This window comes from Rhinatrema bivittatum, chromosome 11 (assembly GCF_901001135.1).
Source record: "Rhinatrema bivittatum chromosome 11, aRhiBiv1.1, whole genome shotgun sequence".
NCBI classification, from domain to species: domain Eukaryota; kingdom Metazoa; phylum Chordata; class Amphibia; order Gymnophiona; family Rhinatrematidae; genus Rhinatrema; species Rhinatrema bivittatum.
In genome coordinates, this window is record NC_042625.1 from 59196662 (window position 1) to 59217465 (window position 20804).

The 20804-nt window shown below is 42.1% G+C and overlaps 1 protein-coding gene across 1 annotated transcript in view; it reads left to right on the forward strand.

Moving 5' to 3' along the window:
- Positions 1–20804, forward strand: part of KSR2 (kinase suppressor of ras 2) — a 611851-nt gene that overhangs the window by 545781 nt on the left and 45266 nt on the right. Inside the window, 1 exon segment of the mRNA XM_029571387.1 lies at positions 5599–5730. Coding sequence (XP_029427247.1) covers positions 5599–5730 — 132 coding nt within the window.

Consider the following 20804-nt stretch of genomic DNA (forward strand, 5'->3'; position numbering starts at 1 on the left):
CTTACAAGCCAGTAGCTTTTGGGCACGCTATAATAGGTCACTATGAAAATATAAATTTGATTTACCCGTTTTCATATACATAGCAGGACCTATAAATTGTGTCATTCCGTTGTTCCATGCTATTTGGATTACTTTAATAATTATTGTAACTGCCATATATTAGCATGAAAATGTTGATGCCTCTGTGAAGTTTGCTGTTTGGATCTTAGTCTAATTCTCCCAACCTACTTCTATATTGGTTATATTGGAGTGTATGGTCCACAGAAAAAAAAACAAAACGTTCTTTTCTCTTTTCTGGTTTTCTGTCTTGCTGTCTAGGCCATTGTACTGTTTGAGATGTACTAAACTTCAAGCCTTGGGGTTTAGACACTCCATGAAGTTAGCGTGTGGCACATTTAAAACTAATCGGAGAAAGTTCTTTTTCACTCAACGCACAATTAAACTCTGGAATTTGTTGCCAGAGGATGTGGGTAGTGTAGTTAGTATAGCTGTGTTTAAAAAAGAATTGGATAAGTTCTTGGAGGAGAAGTCCATTACCTGCTATTAATTGAGTTGACTTAGAAAATAGCCACTCCTATTACTAGCAACGGTAACATGGAATAGACTTAGTTGTTGAGCACTTGCCAGGTTCTTATGGCCTGGATTGGCCACTGTTGAAAACAGGATGCTGGGCTTGATGGACCCTTAGTCTGACCCAGTATGGCATGTTCTTATGTTCTTTGGCAATTCTCTGCACTATGTCTTGGGGGTCAGTGTTCAATGGCATGTATTAGCTCTTCACTCACCACAGTTATACAAGTAACAGATGGAACCATAACTGATTTAATGAGCCATTCACAGTTTCAATATACCTGCTGTCTGTATATAACATATGCATGGCTTGATCTTTACAGTTTGACAGAAGCATATGCTACTGGTAGGATCAACAACATTCCTCCCACTGAGTCCGGCATCCTACACTCTGACTTTCTTCAAGGTTCTTTTCAAATCTTCTTCTCATTGGTCTTGCCCTGTTCATCCATTGCTTGCATGCTTGCTGCACCAGTCATCTAGTCCTTCATGAAATCCTAGATACCACTTTGCCCATTCTGTTTCCATTGGCTTTTGATGCCATTCTTTCTCCTCTTTCCTCAACCCTCAAAGTACACCTTGGGGGTTTTTACCAAGCTAGTCATGGTATCTTAGGATGCTTCTTCCACTGCTCTGGCTGGCTTCTTGGTGCTTTCCAAATCTCCTTCCTCTATGGTGCTTTATGATTCTTGCTCTTGCCCTAGCTATCCAATGCTTTACAAAGTCCTTACCCACCCAGTTATCTTTAACAGTTTCATGCCCTTTTGGACATTTTCTTCAAATTCTGTTTCCTTAAAGTTTTGCAATTATTAGTCTCTTCCAGTATTTAGCCTTTGATGGATTATGTTTCAGTAAAAGGCAAGAGCTTCAGAAGTACAGAACCTAAAACCAGGACCATATGTCTCCATGATTACTGCTTCTGAGGTAATGGAGGCAGTATTTGCAATAATTGATTTAGAAGAAGAATCATGTCCTAGAGTCCCTGAATCACATGATATTAAAAAGCTAATGACTAAAGATCATTCGTGCCCTTAGTTGAAGATTAACTCCAAGCCCAAAGAGCCAGCTCCTTCACCTAATGCTGCCATACAGAAATGACATCAGGCTATTTTCAGGGATTTCATCTGACTTCTCCTTGCCTAGGGCTTTCTATCAATTTGGTTGATGCTCTTTGCCCCTCATTTGGAGTTTTGAAGTGTTGTTGCCACTCTGGGTATCTACTTTGTGCCTCTCTTCACACTTTCACTTATTTTGACCCTCTATCTCTGCTTTTGGGGTTTTACTGCCTCTTTTTATGCTTTGTTCCTCCTTATTGGTTCCTTGAGCTGTTCATGCCACTCATGGTGCCTCTTTGCCCCTCTTGTACAGTTTGGAGGATTCATGCTACTGCTGCTGCCCTTTACCCCACTTTTAGAGCCCTGGGGTGTTCTGGCCACTCTTGCTGCTGCTTTGCTTCTCTAATGATGTCTTAGAGAACTCCTGCCACTGCTGGGACTGTTTTGCTCCATTGTGGGTTCTTAGGCTCTTCATGCCACTTATGGTGCCATGTTGACATACTCTTGATGCATTGACATGCCTCCACACTTCTAATGATGTCTACCCACCAGATTAATTGGAAATGATTAGAAATTCCCAATTTGTAAGCCCAAAATAGCCTGCATGTTTCCCTCATTGACTTTAATGGTAAATGAATGAACTAAACTGAGCAAATCAAATTTTTTTTATTTGAAACAAACCTAACGGATGACTGTAATCTAAAAATGAATAAATGAATGAAAATAATTTTTTTAATTCTGCACATGCCTACTGTTTTGCTACCTTGTTAGTCTTATAAGAAACCAGTGGAAAGTAAGTTATCTTTTTTCTCCAGAAATATTACACTGTAGTTCAAGGTGGACTGCAAGAGTGGGAAAGATGGAGGTGCCCACAATGCCCAGGGACTGAGCTATACATGACTATCCTGATGCAATTGCTCCAAGAGTGAGCTCATAAAATATGCCAAAATGAAATCAGGAAAAGGGGTACCTTTTTCATCTTGCCATTAGCTTTGAAAAGGTCTGTATTTGCTTTAATGACAAATCTGCTGCAGGTGTTGTCACATTTTCCAGATTTTTATTCTGTTTACTAATAGTTTTCTGTGTTTTCCTTCCCCCACTACTTCTGCAAATAGAGAAAGTGTTTTCTTCCTCATGGACTAGCATCTTGCTCAGCTTGATTCTGTATGCAAGTTGCAATTTGCTATTAATGCCATGAGGTCTGTTACCATGGAAATGGTTGTAATATGCAAATGCATTTTAGTTTATATGTTTTTTAAAAATTTATTTATCTCTTGTTTACCATTTTGTTTTTTCTGGAGTAAGTGATCACACCTAACGAAACCAATAACTTTATCTGGAGAAGACCTAAACCTACAAATCACTCCAACTCTAATTAAGAGAAAGGCTAAAAAGAAGGTTCAATGGCAATCAGTAAAAGACCTGCCTGGAGTCTTTTCCCAGCCCTCTCCTGAAAGTACATCTAATCAGTTGGGTTTTCAGGATAACCATAATGAACATGCATGAGATAGATTTGCATGCATCAGAGACCCAGGGTTTGTAAATCTATCTCATGCATATTTAATGTGGAAATTCTACAAGCCTGACTAGCTAGGTGTGCCTCCAGGAAATGGTTGGAAAACACTGCTGTAATGCTTTCCCAGCAGATGGAGTGAATGTAGGCATGCACATCTCTCAAAAACTGTGCACAGTGAAATGCAGGGCTTACCAAAACTGTCCTGGTGACCCCACACCCAGTCGGGTTTTCAGGATATCCACAATGAATATGTATGAGAGATTTGCATGCACTGTCTCCATTTCATGCAAATTTATCTCATGCATATTCATTGTGGACATCCTGAACACCTGACTGGCTGTGGGGTCCCCAGGACAGGTTTGGGAAGCCCTAGGGTATCTGTGCTTGTAGTAAGGTTCCCTTTGCCTTCATTGATTCAGGAACACAGCTATTGCTTCAGCCTCTGTATTCCCTCTGTATTCCCTAAATGTAGATTTAAGAAAAAAGTCTCACCTCTAATGTGAACAACTTCTCTAAGCACTGAAATACCCTTTCCCTGAAACTCAGCAAAGTTAGGTGGTCATTTATCAAATCGGGATAGGGCCCTAATGGCCGTGATAATGCCATAATGCATGCAATAAATAATGCATTGTGAGATGCATATGCAAATTGAAAAAAAATGAGGGGCGCTTAACATTGCATGAGACAACATAACACACACGATCACCGGATTTAACTCCACCTTTTTTCCCAGCATTATGTGTTACAGCCAAAACAGGATTTATCACAAATCTTTTTGTAAGAGAGAGAGAGAGGCACACATATTAGACAACTTTTTATACCACTGTAAGAGGGGCAACTAGTAACTTGGAGTGAGGTTTCGGTGGTGTGCTAGTTTTTGGGAGGCAGTTTTACATGCACAGTCAGAGATACAAACAGCACAGTAGACATCAGTGAAGATTTTATGTGATTTGGAGTGATGAAACGTATAAAAAGATGAGATTTGTACAATGTACTCTTGACCTAGTTTGATGCAGTCTCTACCTAGCTGCTATCAAGCTAGGTTGAGTGTACAATGTACAAATCTCATCTTTTTATACATTTCATCACTCCAAATCACATAAAATCTTCACTGATGTTTACTGTGCTGTTTGTATCTCCGACTGTGCATGTAAAACTGTCCCCCAAAACCTAGCACACCACCAAAACTTCACCCCGAGTTACTAGTTGTCCCTCTTACAGTGGTATAAATAATTTACTTATATAAGAGCCTTTTAAAGAGTCTCTCTCTCTATCTCTCTTTCTCTCATAGCTATGTGATGCAGTATCAGGAAAAATACCCTAACCACACCCCTTTTATTCTTGTGGGCACTATTCTCATGAAATTTATAGCAAAATGATGAATCTAGGCTTTAGATAGGCAAAATGTTGCTGTTATCTCTTTGGGTCTGAAGCAGGAGCAGAGTTTAACCAACACAGTTCAGAAAATTCCCATAGCTCAAGGCTCCCTTACAGCTCAAACAGACTCTGAAATATATGCAACATTTCTCTGTTTATAACCCAAGTAAGCTCTGAAACACTTTTAACATTTAGTATTCCAGGTTTAACACTCCACTGTTGCTTGCAAATTTCATATAGTCTATGTAAACGTTGAAACACAAGGAACATTCAGTTTTCTCAGTTTAACAAATGCTGCTGTTTCTAAATCTCTAGTAGTCCAAGCAAGTTCTGAAACTTTGTGCAGCATTTAATACTCAAAGTTCACCAAACATGATCCTTCCCTCATTCAGCACACTTACACTGGGAGTCCATACCTTACCTTCCCTGAGACTCCACTTACAAAACCCCTCTTCCCCAGCTCTTTGTTAGTCATCTGACTTAGTACATCCTCACTGTGGCATGCTGGGAGTTGTAGTTCATACCAGCCACTGGCGGCCATCTTCTTTGCCCATAAGGAAAATATATGTCTTCACAGTACCTTATTTGTTTTTATTGTTTTAATTTTTTGATACAGTACCATTAGTAAGCAATGTTTATATCAATTGTGTTAATTCTGAATTCATACATCTTTCCAGTTAAAAAATAAGTTTCTCAAAACATTGTAGTGTGTATTTTACGGATCTCTTCTTTTTTCCCTCTTTACTTTTCATTTCTTTCATTTTTGAATTTCATCTTTTTCCCTTGTCTGTTTTCTTCCTGGTTTTTATTGTTCCTCCTCACCTCTTCTGTATGCGCAGTAAACAACTAATTAATAGTCAATTAAAACTATAGTTCATCATATCCTTGCCTTGAGTGCTCAGCCTCTTGCAGAACTTTGTCTGAAATGTAAAAGGCAACCATTCTACTCTGAGTAGTCCCTGTTTTTCCTCTGAAGCCTTGTGTACCGAGAGTGGGAATGCCAGGGAAAAAGAGGTAGTCAGAGGAGCCAGCTGAACTAGCAGCTTACTAACTCACTTATTTTCTTTTGTGTTTCCTCAGGAGAGAGAGCAGGATAGGAATCCCAAATGGTTGGCTGTGCCACTTGGCCCCAGAAATCATTCGTCAGCTGTCACCTCATACTGAAGATGACAAGCTGCCCTTTTCCAAGCAGTCGGATGTTTTTGCACTTGGGTAGGTACCAGCTCTTGGACTGAAACACCTAACATAGGGATGCGAGACTTGCGCCTCTTTTCTTCCCTTCCCCCAAAAAAAGACACAACAGCATTATGGCTTACAGAAGGCCACAGTTTATTAACCAACTCTAACCTGAGCCCATATAAACTAACAATCCACACTTGTCCCATCCCTACCCCCATATCATTAAGCCACCACGCCCCAGTGGCATACAAATTAATCAGTCCTCCACTCCTGCTCACCCCGCCACATCCCAAGTGAGGGTAAGTCCATAGCTTGAGCAGCATCCTCCACTGCTCATTAGCCTCCCCTAACTACATGAGGTTCCCCCCCCCCCCCCCTCCAAATGTTCCCTTTAACTCATAATTATTAACAATTAGCCATACATTGGGCTCGGGTTTTCTGCCACAAACAAGGACAACCATAGTTTCCCAAACTACAAGCCCTAATTAATCTCTTGAAGGCCTCTTGCAATGCAATGTTGAACAAATCCAGCCCCACTTCTGACAAATGAACTCCATCATTCCTATATAATCCATCACACATATCCCATGCCCATTCCAAAAACCACCATGTCTTACCACCCACCTCCCAATCTTCTTATTTATTTTCTTGACACAGCTCATTCATATAGACTCATTCTTGAATTTAAGTCTAATAATAATATCAGACCATCCCACCTTTGTATCTGGCATCGTGTTCATAATGCATGCAAAATCCTTCCTCACCATTGCAATGAAATCTTTACACAACTGAGTTTCAATATCATTACCCCCAAAATGAAACAAGGGAATTTAAGGAACACCCCACCTTGAGACCCACCCTTTCATCCTTGCCAACAAATTTCCCCACCTCATTCCCCAAGTACTAAACTATCGGATCTTCCTGCCAAGGTTAGATGCTCTCTATACAGCCTCCGCACAGCCCTTTGCTGAGCCCATTGAACAAAGGAATGGCCACAACCCAAGCACACCCCTGTTCAATAGATACCCCCCACAATTTTGCAAAATAATACACATAGCATTAGAATATTCCCTATTGCTCCCCCCCCCCCCAAACCGCACCCTTTCCTACTCACATAGGACGTAAAAGCTTTTGATCGCCACCTCCCAATGGACCAAATCCAGCTCTCTGAAAAACTCATCTTAGCCACTGAGGTAGCTGCCCCTATACGGAAGGAATGCACACCATAAAGATCCACATCCCACCCTAAGCTCCCAACTACCAAATACAACACTCTCGCAAATTGAAACCTTGTTAGCAAATATCCGTTAGCATGCACTAGGAATGTACCTTGAACCGCCAGTCTGACACTCAAGAACGCTTATGCACAGCACACTATGCAAGCCAATTCGTCCCCAACCAGAAACAGTGTAATAAAGTGCCCCTTACCCTTTGATCCACTTTCGACTTATGAATATGGAAACACACACTACCAGCATAAACCCAAACATTCTTGAAATGTAGCCGCACCCCATTCACATTGTCCTTTGAATCTGCCACCAGCTCCCCAACTCTCATAACACCGAAGACGAATGCGAACGCCACCCGAGAAAGCATAAAGCAATACCTTGTATTCCAACCTACACACCACCCCAACTACCCCGATATGGCTACCAATTCTGAGTATCTTATTGGCTGCCTTTTATCCCCTACCCAGTCCTGAACCCTAGCCTAACTGCCTAGCTCTCATTTTACCACAAAACTGACTGATGGGTTACCCCAGCCGTTAAACTTCTGGAAGAAATAAAAACCTGCAATGTGTGACCTAACCATTGCCAATGAGTAACCCTTCTGTCTTGCCCACAAAATATAATGAACTATACCTGCCTCATTAACCGTACCCCCTTGTCATCCCCCAAGCTGTAAAAACCTTGAAACAGCACCTCAACCAACCACGTAGGATGCTCACGTAGCAGGTGCATAGACATCCTCATCAACTGCCATGCTTTGGAAGGCCAAAACTCCACAGATGCTCTAGGAAAGCCTCTCCCTCCTGCTTCACCTGTGGTGCCAAGCTTCTGAAGGTATTCCACTTGAAACAAGAAAGGGCATCAGCCATCAGATTTTTTTGCACCTGGCTCATGCCTGGCTGTGATACACACATTCCATTTCAAACACAAGAACACTAACTCCCACAACAATGTCGACACATGCTCACATTTTGCTGATTGCCTGTTAATAACTTGAATTACCCCTAAGTTATTGCACTAGAGGACTACTTTCTTGTCCTTACGTCCCTCCCCCCAAATGGTCATAGCTACCAAAATGGGAAACAATTCCAAGAATGTGATGCTTTGAGTGATGCCTGACTCAAATCAACTGGCTGGCCAAGACTTCGCGCACAACCATCCCTGAAAATATACTCTGAAATCCTAAGCCCCAGCTGCATCAGAGTATAATTCAATATCGCAGTTCGATACCGTGTCCTCCTGAATGATGCACACACTGTTGAAAGTCTCTAGATATGTCAACCAAACCCCCATTTCTTCCCTGATTCTCCTTGTCACCCTAATAAAGTGATGACCTGCCTTAACCCCAGCAGTGACTGCGGACAAGTGCTCTATGAAAGCTCATCCCATCAGGATAACCCTACAAGTGAAATTCAAAGAACATGTAAAGGACCACATGCAAACAAGGTCACTTTCTTCAAAGTCCATACTGACCGAACCAATTCAAGGAACTTCTGCACTTTATCCACTGGTAATCGAGAAAACTATGTTGACAGAATCAAGCTCAATTCCTAAAAATGTAAGCCTATCAACTGGTCCCTCAGTCTTGTCCTGGGCAATAGGAATACCAAATAAATCCACTATCCACATGAAACTGGCTAGCAATAACTGATATACCTCTGAATGACTAGGGCCGACAAATACAAAACCATCCAAGTAATGCAGCATGCTATCAATGCCTGTCTGTTGTATCATGACCCACTGAATAGAAGTACTAAAAGTTTCAAAAGGTGCAAGACACCACACAGCCCGTATGCAAACAGCAATCCATGACATACTGCCCCTCAAAACAAAAACCCAGAATATGACTCCCTCCACATGTCAAACAAGCGTGCCTAAATTTGTGATCTGGGAAGAGACAGGTTGCTTTGTTGAACCTCCAACAAACATCTGCTATCCCTGCCTGTGATTTAACTGAGATGTTGACCCTAAAAGCATTACCTGACATGTGAAAGGAACTAGATGCCCCACCCCCATCTACCATCTACGCTGGAGAGGACGGCGGGCAGATGCCGAGGCAGCCAGACGTCCACAGGGAGCAAGAGGAGTCTCAGAAAAAGAAAGGTAGGCGGTGAAGCCATCGGGCGGCAATGGTTGCAACACCAGCGTAGGAGGAGGGTAGGAAGGCTGAGCCACAGGGACAGAACCACTCCCAGAAGAAATAACTTTCCCCACTGAATGAGCCTACTGCGGCAGCCTGGGGGCCGAAACAGAGGGAGGGAAAGAATCCCCAGTTGATAAAGAAACTCTGCCCAAACTACCACAGCCAGGCACAGCAGCACTAATGTTCCCAGGTGCGGGAGGCGAAGGGGGGAGGGGAGAAAATCACCCAATGAAGCATTCAAGGACTGCTCCTCCCCTGTCACCACCTCCTCTTTGCTGGATACTGCATTCAGGGAAGGCTCGGCGGGAGGGGAGAGGGGAGGAACAGGCTTGAGCAGCTCGGGGCCGCTCTCACCAGAATCCCCGCTATCGAGGGTGGAAATGCCTCGCTCCGACGGCCCAGCAGGGACCGCGCTTGACTTTGAAAGCATTGCAGAAAGTAAAAGAGGCGGGGCAGAGCACCCCGAACTTGCCTGGCTCTGACTTTTCTCCACCTCAGGAAGGCCCACGGGGAGGAGGGGCCACACCACATGCCTGACTGGAGTCTGCAGGGGTCCTTAAGGGAGGAATCCACCAGCTGGAACAGCCTCTCAATCCTTTTTTGTGACCTCCCATGCTGGAAACCACCGCACCAGAACAAAGAAGAAACACTCGAGGAAACAATAGAAAAAATGGCCGCTTCACTGCCCGATCAGCAAAATTGATCCCGGTGACCAGGGAAGCTGGGTAAACTTAGCCCGCACTGCGCTCGAGAGCCAATCGCAGCATGTCATTTTAAATTGTATCAAACAACAAAGGCTCTCGAGTGCGGCACACCTCCCTCAACCCACCAACTAACTGGGTCTCCCGATGCCTGTCCCGCCCCATGTTAACATCGGCTGCGAGGGACTGCGCCCCCACAGCCTTCACATGGAGGATGTGTGCTTCCTGCAGTCATACTGCCAGCCAAACTATCCCACAGGATTTCAGAAGCTGCACAAAGTCAGGCCTGACTAACCTTGGAAGGCAGATTTTCAAGGACCACAGGGTGCTGTAGGAAGTCATGTTAGTGATTCAGAAGGGTGCGCTCCTCTCACCAATCCTGTTTTGTATCCTCTTAGTATAAAGGGCAATATGCTGCTCAGGGTGCCATCTTTAAATTAAGGTGGGGAAGGAAGATCCAATTGCTGGTAGCTCAGTGTGCAGTGTTGTGAACTGTGGCACAGGAAACTTGTATTCAAGTTGGAAAGGTCTGAGAGCACTGCAGTAATGATGTACTCAAGCCGAGGGAGGGAGGAAAGATGACTGCTGCTACTACATCAGTGCCTGCTGACCACAGAAGTGGTACAGAGAATAAGATGAGACTTCCTTCCAACTCTCTTGGACAGCGAGGGAAGATGTGTTGCCGATGCATATTACTTTGGGTGGTAGGGGGAGAGCTGTATAAGAGGGAAAAATGGGCTAAAAGACATTTTGAAAACCGCATATCTTATTTTCGTAATAATAGGGATACTAATCCACGAGTAATAACAGAATTTCACAAGAAGCTGAGCAGTCTAGATTGCTGAAATTTAACTTGCAGAAAAAAATCTAATTAGGCCCATAGATGACTGTGCCCCTTGCCCTTTTGTTTAAATGGCAATCTTGTAAAGTTCTGATTAGAGCAGTGGTCACTCAGGCACGCTATATAAATTCAGTCATAATGATGATAATAAAAACATAGGACAATGTCAGGAGATAAGGAACACGTTCTCCACCCTGTCTACCTTGCTACTTTGCTCTCACAAATCTGACGCTATAAGTTAAGGGCCAGCATACGTTTCCTTTTGGCCTAATTTTTATATGAGGTGAAGAAATCGGGGGGGGGAATTAAATTTAAAGATAATTCACCAGGGTTTCTTCCCTAGTGAGTCATAATGCTATCTGTGGTCTTCTCCCTCCCTCCCTTGCCGCTAGGATCCCTTTGTGACTATCCCATGCTTGGATCCTGCCACTATTTTTGGTCCCTACACCTCTTCTGGAAGCTGTCCCAGATGTCCGGCACCTTCTCAGTTAAAAAGTATTTTCTTACATTCCTTTAAAGATTCCCTTCCTTTAACATCACTTGATGAATCTTGCCTTCAGCCTTACATTCTATGAAAAATATCTCCTTCTGATACCTTATTGAAGTCTATTTGATATTTGAATATTTGTATCATATCTCACCTTTCTATTTTCTTTCTATAGAGTACATCTTTAAATCCCTCCATTTCTTTATGTACTGTATGTCTTCTATAATGTTCTTTAGATGGACCTGCTGCTAAGATTCTCTGTGTGCATATGACACAGACAACTGCATTGGGACTGCCATTCTTGGCAGCTGTATCAAATACGTTTTTCCACTTACAGAGTGATGAATTGCCTGCATTCCTAGTGATATTCCATTGGGATGGTGAATGATGTTTTTTTCTGAAGATTCCATTTAAACATGCTGCACAATAATCTGAGGAGGAGACATAGTAAAATAATGTCTCATAGTACTGCAGCTGCACAATTAAACTTGAGTAAACTGAAGCAGAAAGACCGAGTGGCAGAAATGAGAATGCAGCCCTTGGATATGGTTATGAAAACTAACTCGCTCTGCCTTTTCCCATAATTCAGAAAGAGTTCCCTGACTTGTTATCCTCTTTTTATTGGCAAAATACAAATCTCAGATTTAATCCCATGTATATTTTTTTTACCCTGTGATGTACAGTAAGGGTCAAATTGTCAAAGAGTTGGAGTTGAATGCCTAACTCCAATGTTAAGCATATACAGGTCAATTTTTAAATATTACCCGGTAACTCAGCAGTTACCAAACCTTCCCCTATGTGAGTAAAAGTAGCTGCTCTGTAGGTACTGTCATCTATCCCACAAAAGAGTAGGGGCAGGGGAATGTGTGGTTGACAAGCAACATGAGGGGATTTCAAAATGAAATCTCTGCATGTATTTTACTGTACATGCTCTGCACCTGTTGTGAAGTATCTGTGGGAAGTTTCCCTTTGAAAATTCACTTGTAAATGAGCGTTTCAGGATGATACATTTTTAAAGATGCCTGCCTCCCGCAAAACAGCGTCACTAGCCATATTTAATCCTCAGGAAAGTTGGATTCTTTTCAGGTACTGATACCTTTTTATTGAACCAACTTAAGAATTACTCAAAGATATTGCTGTGCATAAGCTTCCAAGACCATAGTTTAAAAAGACATCTCAAGAAGGTTCCAATGTGACCTTGAAAATGCTGCCTAATAGGGTTTTCATACTGTGGGAAAGGTACCAGCAAACAACAGCAGATAACCTGCCCAGAGGAAGGAAGTCAAAAAAAGGAATTTTAGAAGAGCAGCTTCCTGGGGTGGAGCTCTGGAAGGAGGAAGGTCAGGTCTCCACCCAGATGAAGCCAAGGTCCAGAGGCTCTGAAAGGGGGAAACCAAGCCGGTGCAAGGAGTGGTGGAAGTCAAAGCAGGAGACATGGAAAGATGGAGATAAGGTACTAAGGGCCAAAGTACGAGATCCCAAAGAGAGAGAACCTAGGGACAGGGGTTAGACCTGCCTAATGGCGGGCTCACTGGTCCTGGGAAGCTGGACTCAACAAACCAGGAGAGTAAGATGGACCAGAGGCCAAGGAGGACTGGTGATTATTATTATGCTGGAAGGGTAATTTATGAGGGTCAAAGGATCTTTGGGCTCATCATTGTATAATATTATCATTCAATAATTCTTACTAGAGATGTGCTTTAGTTTCATTGCATTTTGAAAAAGAAACAAAAGAAAAATTAATGAAAATTTTTCTTGATTCATTTAAGAAAAAAAGGCAGTAGCAACAAGCCTTGGGTCCCTTCCCTGCCACAAAAGTTATAATTCTAAAAAATAATCTCACCAAGCCTTTACCCTAATACCTCTGCCCACTTAGCCCCCTGCTCACTTGCATTGGTAAGCATCATCATGGAGCGGGAGTGATCCCCAGATGCTCCTGCTCCACCAGTACTCTATTTAAAATGGTGCCTTCGGGCTCTGAGGCCAGTAATGTTTTGCTATATGGAAGTACCTCTGTACCTCAGGGTCTGCCAGTACCATTTTGAATAGAGCACAGGTGGGGCAGAAGCGTCTGGAGATCTTAAGAATATAATAAATATCTGGCTGGATCAGACCAAGGTCCATCTGACAGTGTTCATTCCAGATCCCATGAAATAGATCTATTTCCTGTTTACTCACCTTAGCTTCCTATAGTCTGCCTGGCTAATAATATGTTATGGATTTTTCCTCCAGGAACTTGTCAAAACCTCTTGAAACCCCGCTATGCTTGTCACCTTGACCATGTCCTCTAGCAACAGATTCCACAGTTTGATTGTGTACTGAGTAAAAAGATACTTTCTACTATTGTTTTAAATCTGCTGGTTGTTAATTTCATGGAGTGTCCCCTTGTTTTAGTATTATTTGAAAGTGCAAATAACCATCCTTTATTTACCTGCTCCACCCTACTCATGATTTTATAAAACGTGTCCTCTCAGCCTTCCTTTTTTCCAAGCTGAAGAGACCTGACCTGTGTAGCCTCTTATCATAGGAAAGATATTGAGAACTGCTCAAGGTGTAGTCACTCTGGGGCGGATTTTCAGCGCCCTGCTCGCCTAAATCCGCCCAAAACCGGGCGGATTTAGGCGAGCAGGGCCCTGCGCGCCGGTAAGCCTATTTTACATAGGCCTACCGGCGCGCGCAGACCCCGGGACTCGCGTACGTCCCGGGGTTTTCGGAGGGGGGCGTGTCGGGGGCGTGTCGGGGAGCGGGCCCGGTCGACGCGGCGTTTCGGGGGGCGTGTCGGCCGCGTTTTGGGGGGCGGGTACGGGGCGTGGCTATGGCCCGGGGGCGTGGCCGCGCCCTCCGTACCCGCCCCCAGGTCGCGGCCCGGCGCGCAGCAGGCCCGCTGGCGCGCGGGGATTTACGTCTCCCTCCGGGAGGCGTAAATCCCCCGACAACGGTAAGGGGGGGTTGTAGACAGGGCCGGGTGGGTGGGTTAGGTAGGGGAAGGGAGGGTAAGGTGAGGGGAGGGCAAAGGAAAGTTCCCTCCGAGGCCGCTCCGATTTCGGAGCGGCCTTGGAGGGAACGGGGGGAGGCAGCGCGGCTCGGCGCGCGCAGGCTATACAAAATCGATAGCCTTGCGCGCGCCGATCCAGGATTTTAGTGGATACGCGCGGCTCCGCGCGTATCTACTAAAATCCAGCGTACTTTTGCTTGAGTCTGATGCGCAAGCAAAAGTAGGCTGTTCGCGCGCCTCTTAAAATCTACCCCTCTATGTCACAATACAGAGGCAACATGATATTTTCTGTTTTATTCTCCATTCCTTTTATGATCATTCCTAACATTCTTTTTGCTTTTTTGACCACTGCTACACACACAGCCATGAAACTCTCCATTCAATAACATTGATACAATAAACCTGAATAAGGCTGTTGAAGATTATGCAAAATAATATTGCCTTTTTTTTTTTTTGTAACAGAATTGTCATTTATTCCGACTCACTAGGTACTGCCATTAAACTTATTGTGTCACACTTCAAATTCCATAATATCCAGGAAATGTACACACTAATAATTTATGGAAGGGTTCAATGGTAATCACTTTTTCCTTCAATTTGTCCTGGGTATAAATCATTGTAAGTGACATTTGAAAATGTAATTCTGTCCCCCCAAATTACAGTAGCAGTAAACTATACAAATAAATCATCCATTTCTTAATGTGTCAGATTTTAGCCTATATGGCTTTTGAAATTATGAAAGCCAGAAATAAAAATAAAAGTCAGAGGATATACACTATAGCAGAATAATAATAAAGAATAGTAAAGAAGGGCCAATATTATTATTACCCAATTTCCAGGGGGGGGGGGGGGTAAACTGAGGCAAAAGGAGACAATTTATTTGACTTGGGTGACCAGAGAGTTGGATGAGAGGAAAGCATTAGATGTAGTTTACTTGGATTTCAGTAAGGCCTTTGAAACAGTTCCACATAGACAACTTGTAAATAAACTGAGTGACCTTGGTGTAGGTCCTAAAGTGACCAATTAGGTTAGAAACTGGTTGAATGGAAGGCGACAAAGGGAATTGATACAAGGAGCTCACTCGAAGAAAAAGAGTGTTACTAGTGGTATGCTGCAGGCATCATTTCTTGAACTGGTTCCTTTCAACATTTTTAAAGTGATATTGCAGAAAGATTATCAGGAAAGGTTTGTCTTTTTGTAGATGATACTAAAATATGCAACAGGGTAGACAGCAAGGAAGGTATGGGATTTTCCTTCAGAGGCTTGTGCAAACCTCTTTAAACCCCAATTGCTAGTCATCTTGACCACTTCTTCGGCAACAAATTGCACAGTTTGACTCTGTGTTGAGTGAAAAAGTGCTTTAAACAATTTGTTTTAAATCTATTGGTTGTTAATTTCATGGGGTGTCACTTTGTTTTAGTAATATTTGAAAGGGTAAATAACTGTGTTTTATGTAAATGTTCCATGCTAATCTTGATTTTATAAACATCTGTCGTGTCCCCACTCAGCTATCTCTTTTTCAGGCTGATGAACCTTAACTTATGTAGCCTCTCATAGGGAAGCTATTTCATCCCATTTATCATTTTTGTTATGCTTCTCTCCACCTTTTCTAGTTCTGTGAAGCCTTTTTTGGGAAAAGATGACCAGAACTGCTCATGGTGCATTTGTACCATGGCTTGATACAGAAGAAATAAGATATTTTCTGGTTTATTCTCCATTCCTTTTAGGAAAATTCCTAACATTCTCTTTGCTTTTTTTGAACACTACCAGACACTAAGCTGAGGATTGCAATGTATTGTCCTCAAGGATTCTAAGATCCTTTTCCTGAGTGGTGATTCCTAATGTGGAACCCAGCATTGTATACTTGTAGTTGAGATTATTTTTCTCTATGTGCATCACTTTGCATTTTTCCACATTAAATTTTATATGCCAATGAGATACCCAGTCTTCTAATCTTGCAAGTTCTTTCTGCAGATCCTCACAATATTTCTGCTTTTTTAATAACTTTGAATAATTTTGTACCAACTGTAAATCGAATAACCTCATTTGTTGTTCCCTTTTCCAGATCATTTATGGATGTTAAACAGCACAGGTCCCTGTACAGATCCCTGGGGTACTACACTAATGACCTTTAGTCCAGTTCTCTGTTTTCCTGTTTTTTAACCAGTTACCTCCTATCCCATGACTTCAGTTTCCTGAGGAGTCTCTCATGAGGGACTTTGTCAGATACTGTCTGAAAATCCAAATATACCATAATCAACTGGCTCACTTTTACCTACATGTTTATTTACACCTTCAAAAAAATCTAAAAGATTGGTAAGATAGGATTCCCTTTTGCTAAAACCATGTTGATTCTTCAGCCATGCATATTTATCTATATGGCCAGTAGTTTTGTTTTTTTAGAATAGCTTCTACCATTTTACTCAGTACCAATGTCAGCCTCACTAATCTATAGTTTCCTAGATCACCCCTGGAATCCTTTTTAAAAAATGGCATTACATTGGCCACATTCCAGTCTACCAGAACTGTGGCTGTTTCAAATGATAGGGTAAGGATTACTCTCTGCAATTTTATGTTTGAGTTCTGGTGGTTTATTACTCTTGAATTTGTCAAGTTGATCTATCACATTTTACATTATTACAGAGATTTGCTTTAGTTTCTCAAAATCATTTGCATCAAATAATGGTTTGGTGTGAATATGGTCCCCAACATCCTACTCCATGAAGACAGAGGCATAAAATTCATTCAGTGTTTCTGCTATTTTCTTGTTCTCCCTAAGCACCCCTTTTATCTTTTTGTCATCTAATGACCCAAATAGACTTGATAAAGTTTTTATTAGTACTATTTGCTTCTAAGGCAAGCTTCTTCTCAAATCCTTTCCTGGGCTATCTCACTACTTTTTTATAGCTAGCTTGCCAGTACTTATGCTCTTGCCTATTTTCCTCATTTGGTCTGCTTTCCAATTTTTTAATGATGGCTTTTTGACTTTAACTGCCTCTTTCATATCATCCTTAAATCATGCTGCCAGTCACCTGATCTTCATTTGACCTTTTTGAATGAATGGAATACATTTTATCTGGGCTTCCAAGATTTTTTTAAATAATGTCCATAGCTCATCTAAACTTTTTACTTTGGCAATTGCATATTTATTGTGGATAACCTGAAACCAAACTGGCTGAGGGGACAAGTTTGAGAAGATATGCACTAGATCAAACTTTTGTCAAATAAAGCAACAATTGAATAGATATTATAGTAATAGTCAAGCTAACTGCCCAGCTATTAACACATAAGTACCAACTGAGGTTATTCTAGGGGCACCCCCCATGTTCACTTATTCTAGGGGAAGTAATATTAAGCAACATGTGGTCAGGGCAGCTTTTCAGTGCAAACCAGCAGTAAATGGGGGAGGACAAATTCAATGTGTGAAATGTATTTTTTGTTCACAGGCACATACTGGCATAACATGGGTAGACCCCAAGAGTGGCATTGAAGTACGAAAAAATAGGACATTGACTGTAACACAAATTTCATGATTTATGGACTACAATACCCTTGCCCCATGACATATGTGGGCCATATCAAATGCAAAATACAGATACGATTAATTGAACATAAAAGTCGTATTAAAAATAAGGACTTTAAAGTGCCAATTGTTAACCACTGCATCTCCGCTAAACACTCTTTTGAAGACTTCAAGTGGCTTATTTTTTAACATGTCCCTCCCTCGTGGCCTGGAGAAGACAGACAATCAATCCTTAATTTTAAGGAGAATCAGTAGTTCCACTGCTTGAGATGTGTTGAACCATTCGGACTCAATGAAAAAATTGAATGGTTGATTTGACAATGTTAAAGTCCCCTTTCAAATTGATTTGACAATGTTAAAGTCCTCTTTCAAAATGGCCACCTTATGACGCATATACCAATATTTGGTCTTAAATCTATCCAACCCGGTGTTCAAAATGGTCTCCTTATGATGTAACCTTTTTTGGGTATTCCCACTTCACTTCCGCTTGTCATTCTCAAAGACCGGTGGGATTTCTTGTGTATAAATGGCAGCGTTTTTCAGCACGTACTTGTCAATGCTGGACTCATCAGATGCAGCAGGTAGATTGCCTCACCGTGCATGTAAGTTTGTATTGCTGATGTCCTTTTGACAGCATTACAAGATTGAGAACACAAAATTAAGATTTTGGGTTGTTTCTCTTTCAGTGTCAATGAAATCTTGGTCAATAACGCATTGACTGTTCTCACATACATCAAATGCATAAAAAACCCTTTAACAGATAAATAACATCTTAAACATGGAGGCGCACTGGAATATGGAGAGACACCTACTTGATGTATGTGAGAACGGTCAATGCGTTACTGACCAAGACTTCATTGACACTGAAAGAAACAACTCAAAATCTTAATTTGCGTTCTCAATCTTGTAATGCTGTCAAAAGGATTTCAGTGATACAAACTTACATGCATGGTGAGACAATCTACCTGCTGCATCTGATGAGTCCAGCATTGACAAATGAGAAGATCGAGGAAAGCGGTTTGGAACATATTTCTCAATCTTCCTTAACAAATATTCAGGAGCCTTATTATGGAGCATCTTAAAGGCTAGGCTAACAACTTAAACTGGGCATGGTATTCTCCTGGGAGCCAAGGTGGCACCTGAAGCATCAGGAACACATGGTCATTCATTTTAAGGCCTCTGATTAATATAGCTGCCTTGTTCTAAATAAATTATAGTCAGAAATACAAAAACAAAAAAAGCACTAGAAATAGCCAATTCAAATATCAAAATGCACACAAAAAAGAGAAAACGCCAACGCTTAGACAAAACAACTTCATTCAAATGGTATCATAATCTAATGTCTTAGACATAATCTTACTGCATTGGACTATAAAATCATTTACCACTTGAGATCAGAATGATAGGTGAATTTTTAAACTGGTGTGTGGGCGTCCATTTGTACACGGTTCCCGGCATGCGCACATGGATGTGCCGATTTTATAACATGCATGCACACACATGCATGCCCAATTTTATATTGGTGCATGCTTGTGCACATGGGTGCTGACTCGCACACGGAAGGGAGGGAATTTTCTAAGAAGCACATGGCAGTGTGATAGGGCCTTTCCCCAGTTCCCAACTAGTCCATTCCAATAAAGGAGTGGACTGTGAGGGAACTTCCTAAACCCCCTACCTACCCTGTCTGCCTTTTCCCTTATCCTCCCCGAGCCCTGAAACTCCCTAACTATCCTTTCTTTTTTGTTTTTCAACTTACCTGCTCTCTGGAGCAGTAGTAAGTTGTGTGGGCCAGCCGGCTGCCGGTGCGTGCTTCAGCGCGTCAGCACCTAATGGCTTTGAAAATGCTCACATTGCATGCGCAGCCCAGCCACATGCATATCTCCTGGTATTGGCATGCTCTGGCCTTTTAAAATTAGGTCGACAATGCACAAAACTATAAAAGGATTAATATGAGAGTCAAACAATGTCTTCAAACATAGTGTAAATGAAAGACCGAGAGTACTTATCTCAAATGAAGAAAATATCTTCAGCCATTAATGTATAGACACAAAAGAGCCAACACCATGATGTTTCATGCCTGCTTCTTTATTTGGAATATCCCTCCTTTGTCCAGAAGTAGAATCAGATCTTAAACAAATATTCTCTAGAACTGGTACTGCTCATTATTGAGCAGGCTAAGTTGATTACTGAACAAATCAAAGTTCAATTTTGAAAAAGCATTGTTAGAATTGCAAACTCATATTCCCTAGAAGCATATATAACCCCAATTCATGGTATCTACTGAATCTCAACTGGGCCATAAAAAACGAAACAGTACAACCCCGGGCTAACTCCAAATTATTCTCTCTGACAGACCTTCTGACTCCTGGATTGTGTATTCTTATCTCTTGGGGTGAAGGTTATCCTTCAATTCCCAGGGCTGGGATGAAATCCTTTCTCTGTGTATTACTAGGGTTGGGCTCACTGGATGGGTGTTCAAAATAAAGCTTACTGTGATTGATTGCAGAATAATTAATAAAAGCAAATAATAAAGTGTACAGTTACATCCAGGTTCTTCAGCCATATGGGAGTACAGATTTTAAGTGTCTCTACCTTTGTGGATGTTTCCCTCAGGGCAGGGGCTTGGAACTTGCTTATCTTCCATGGGGTAGAAAGGTAATTGTCCCAAGTTGACAGGGGTGTCCTAGACTAATCTCCTCCACACAGTACCTGAGGTCCACAGGTACTCATGATTTCCAACCTGGCCATGTCCTGCATCCCCAGGGTGAAAACTCCTTCGGGATATCTATATGTTCTTTGCCTCTTCTTTCCCTTGGATTCCTCTTCCAGGCTATACGCAGACCTTCCTTGAAGAATGGCCTTTTATTGGAATCAGTTCTTCAAGCTTCCAGCTCCTGGAAAGGAAGGGGGGGCAGAAATAAATCTTCCTTTCCAAAATCAGACAGATAAAACAGCAAAAAACTTTCTTAAGCTTGTTGCTTGCTACAACCCCCTCTTGGATGGAATGAAGAGGTATACAGCTCCCTCCTGACCACCTGGGCAGGGGGTACAACCTCCCAGAAAGGCACAGGTCTTACAGGAAAAAAATCAAGAAACTCAAAAAAAGGGAAAAAAATGTATTCTTCCTCTCTCAGCCTCCCTGCCAGCCCTGTACAAGGAGCTGACAAGGTACTGCCTCTCCCCTTCCT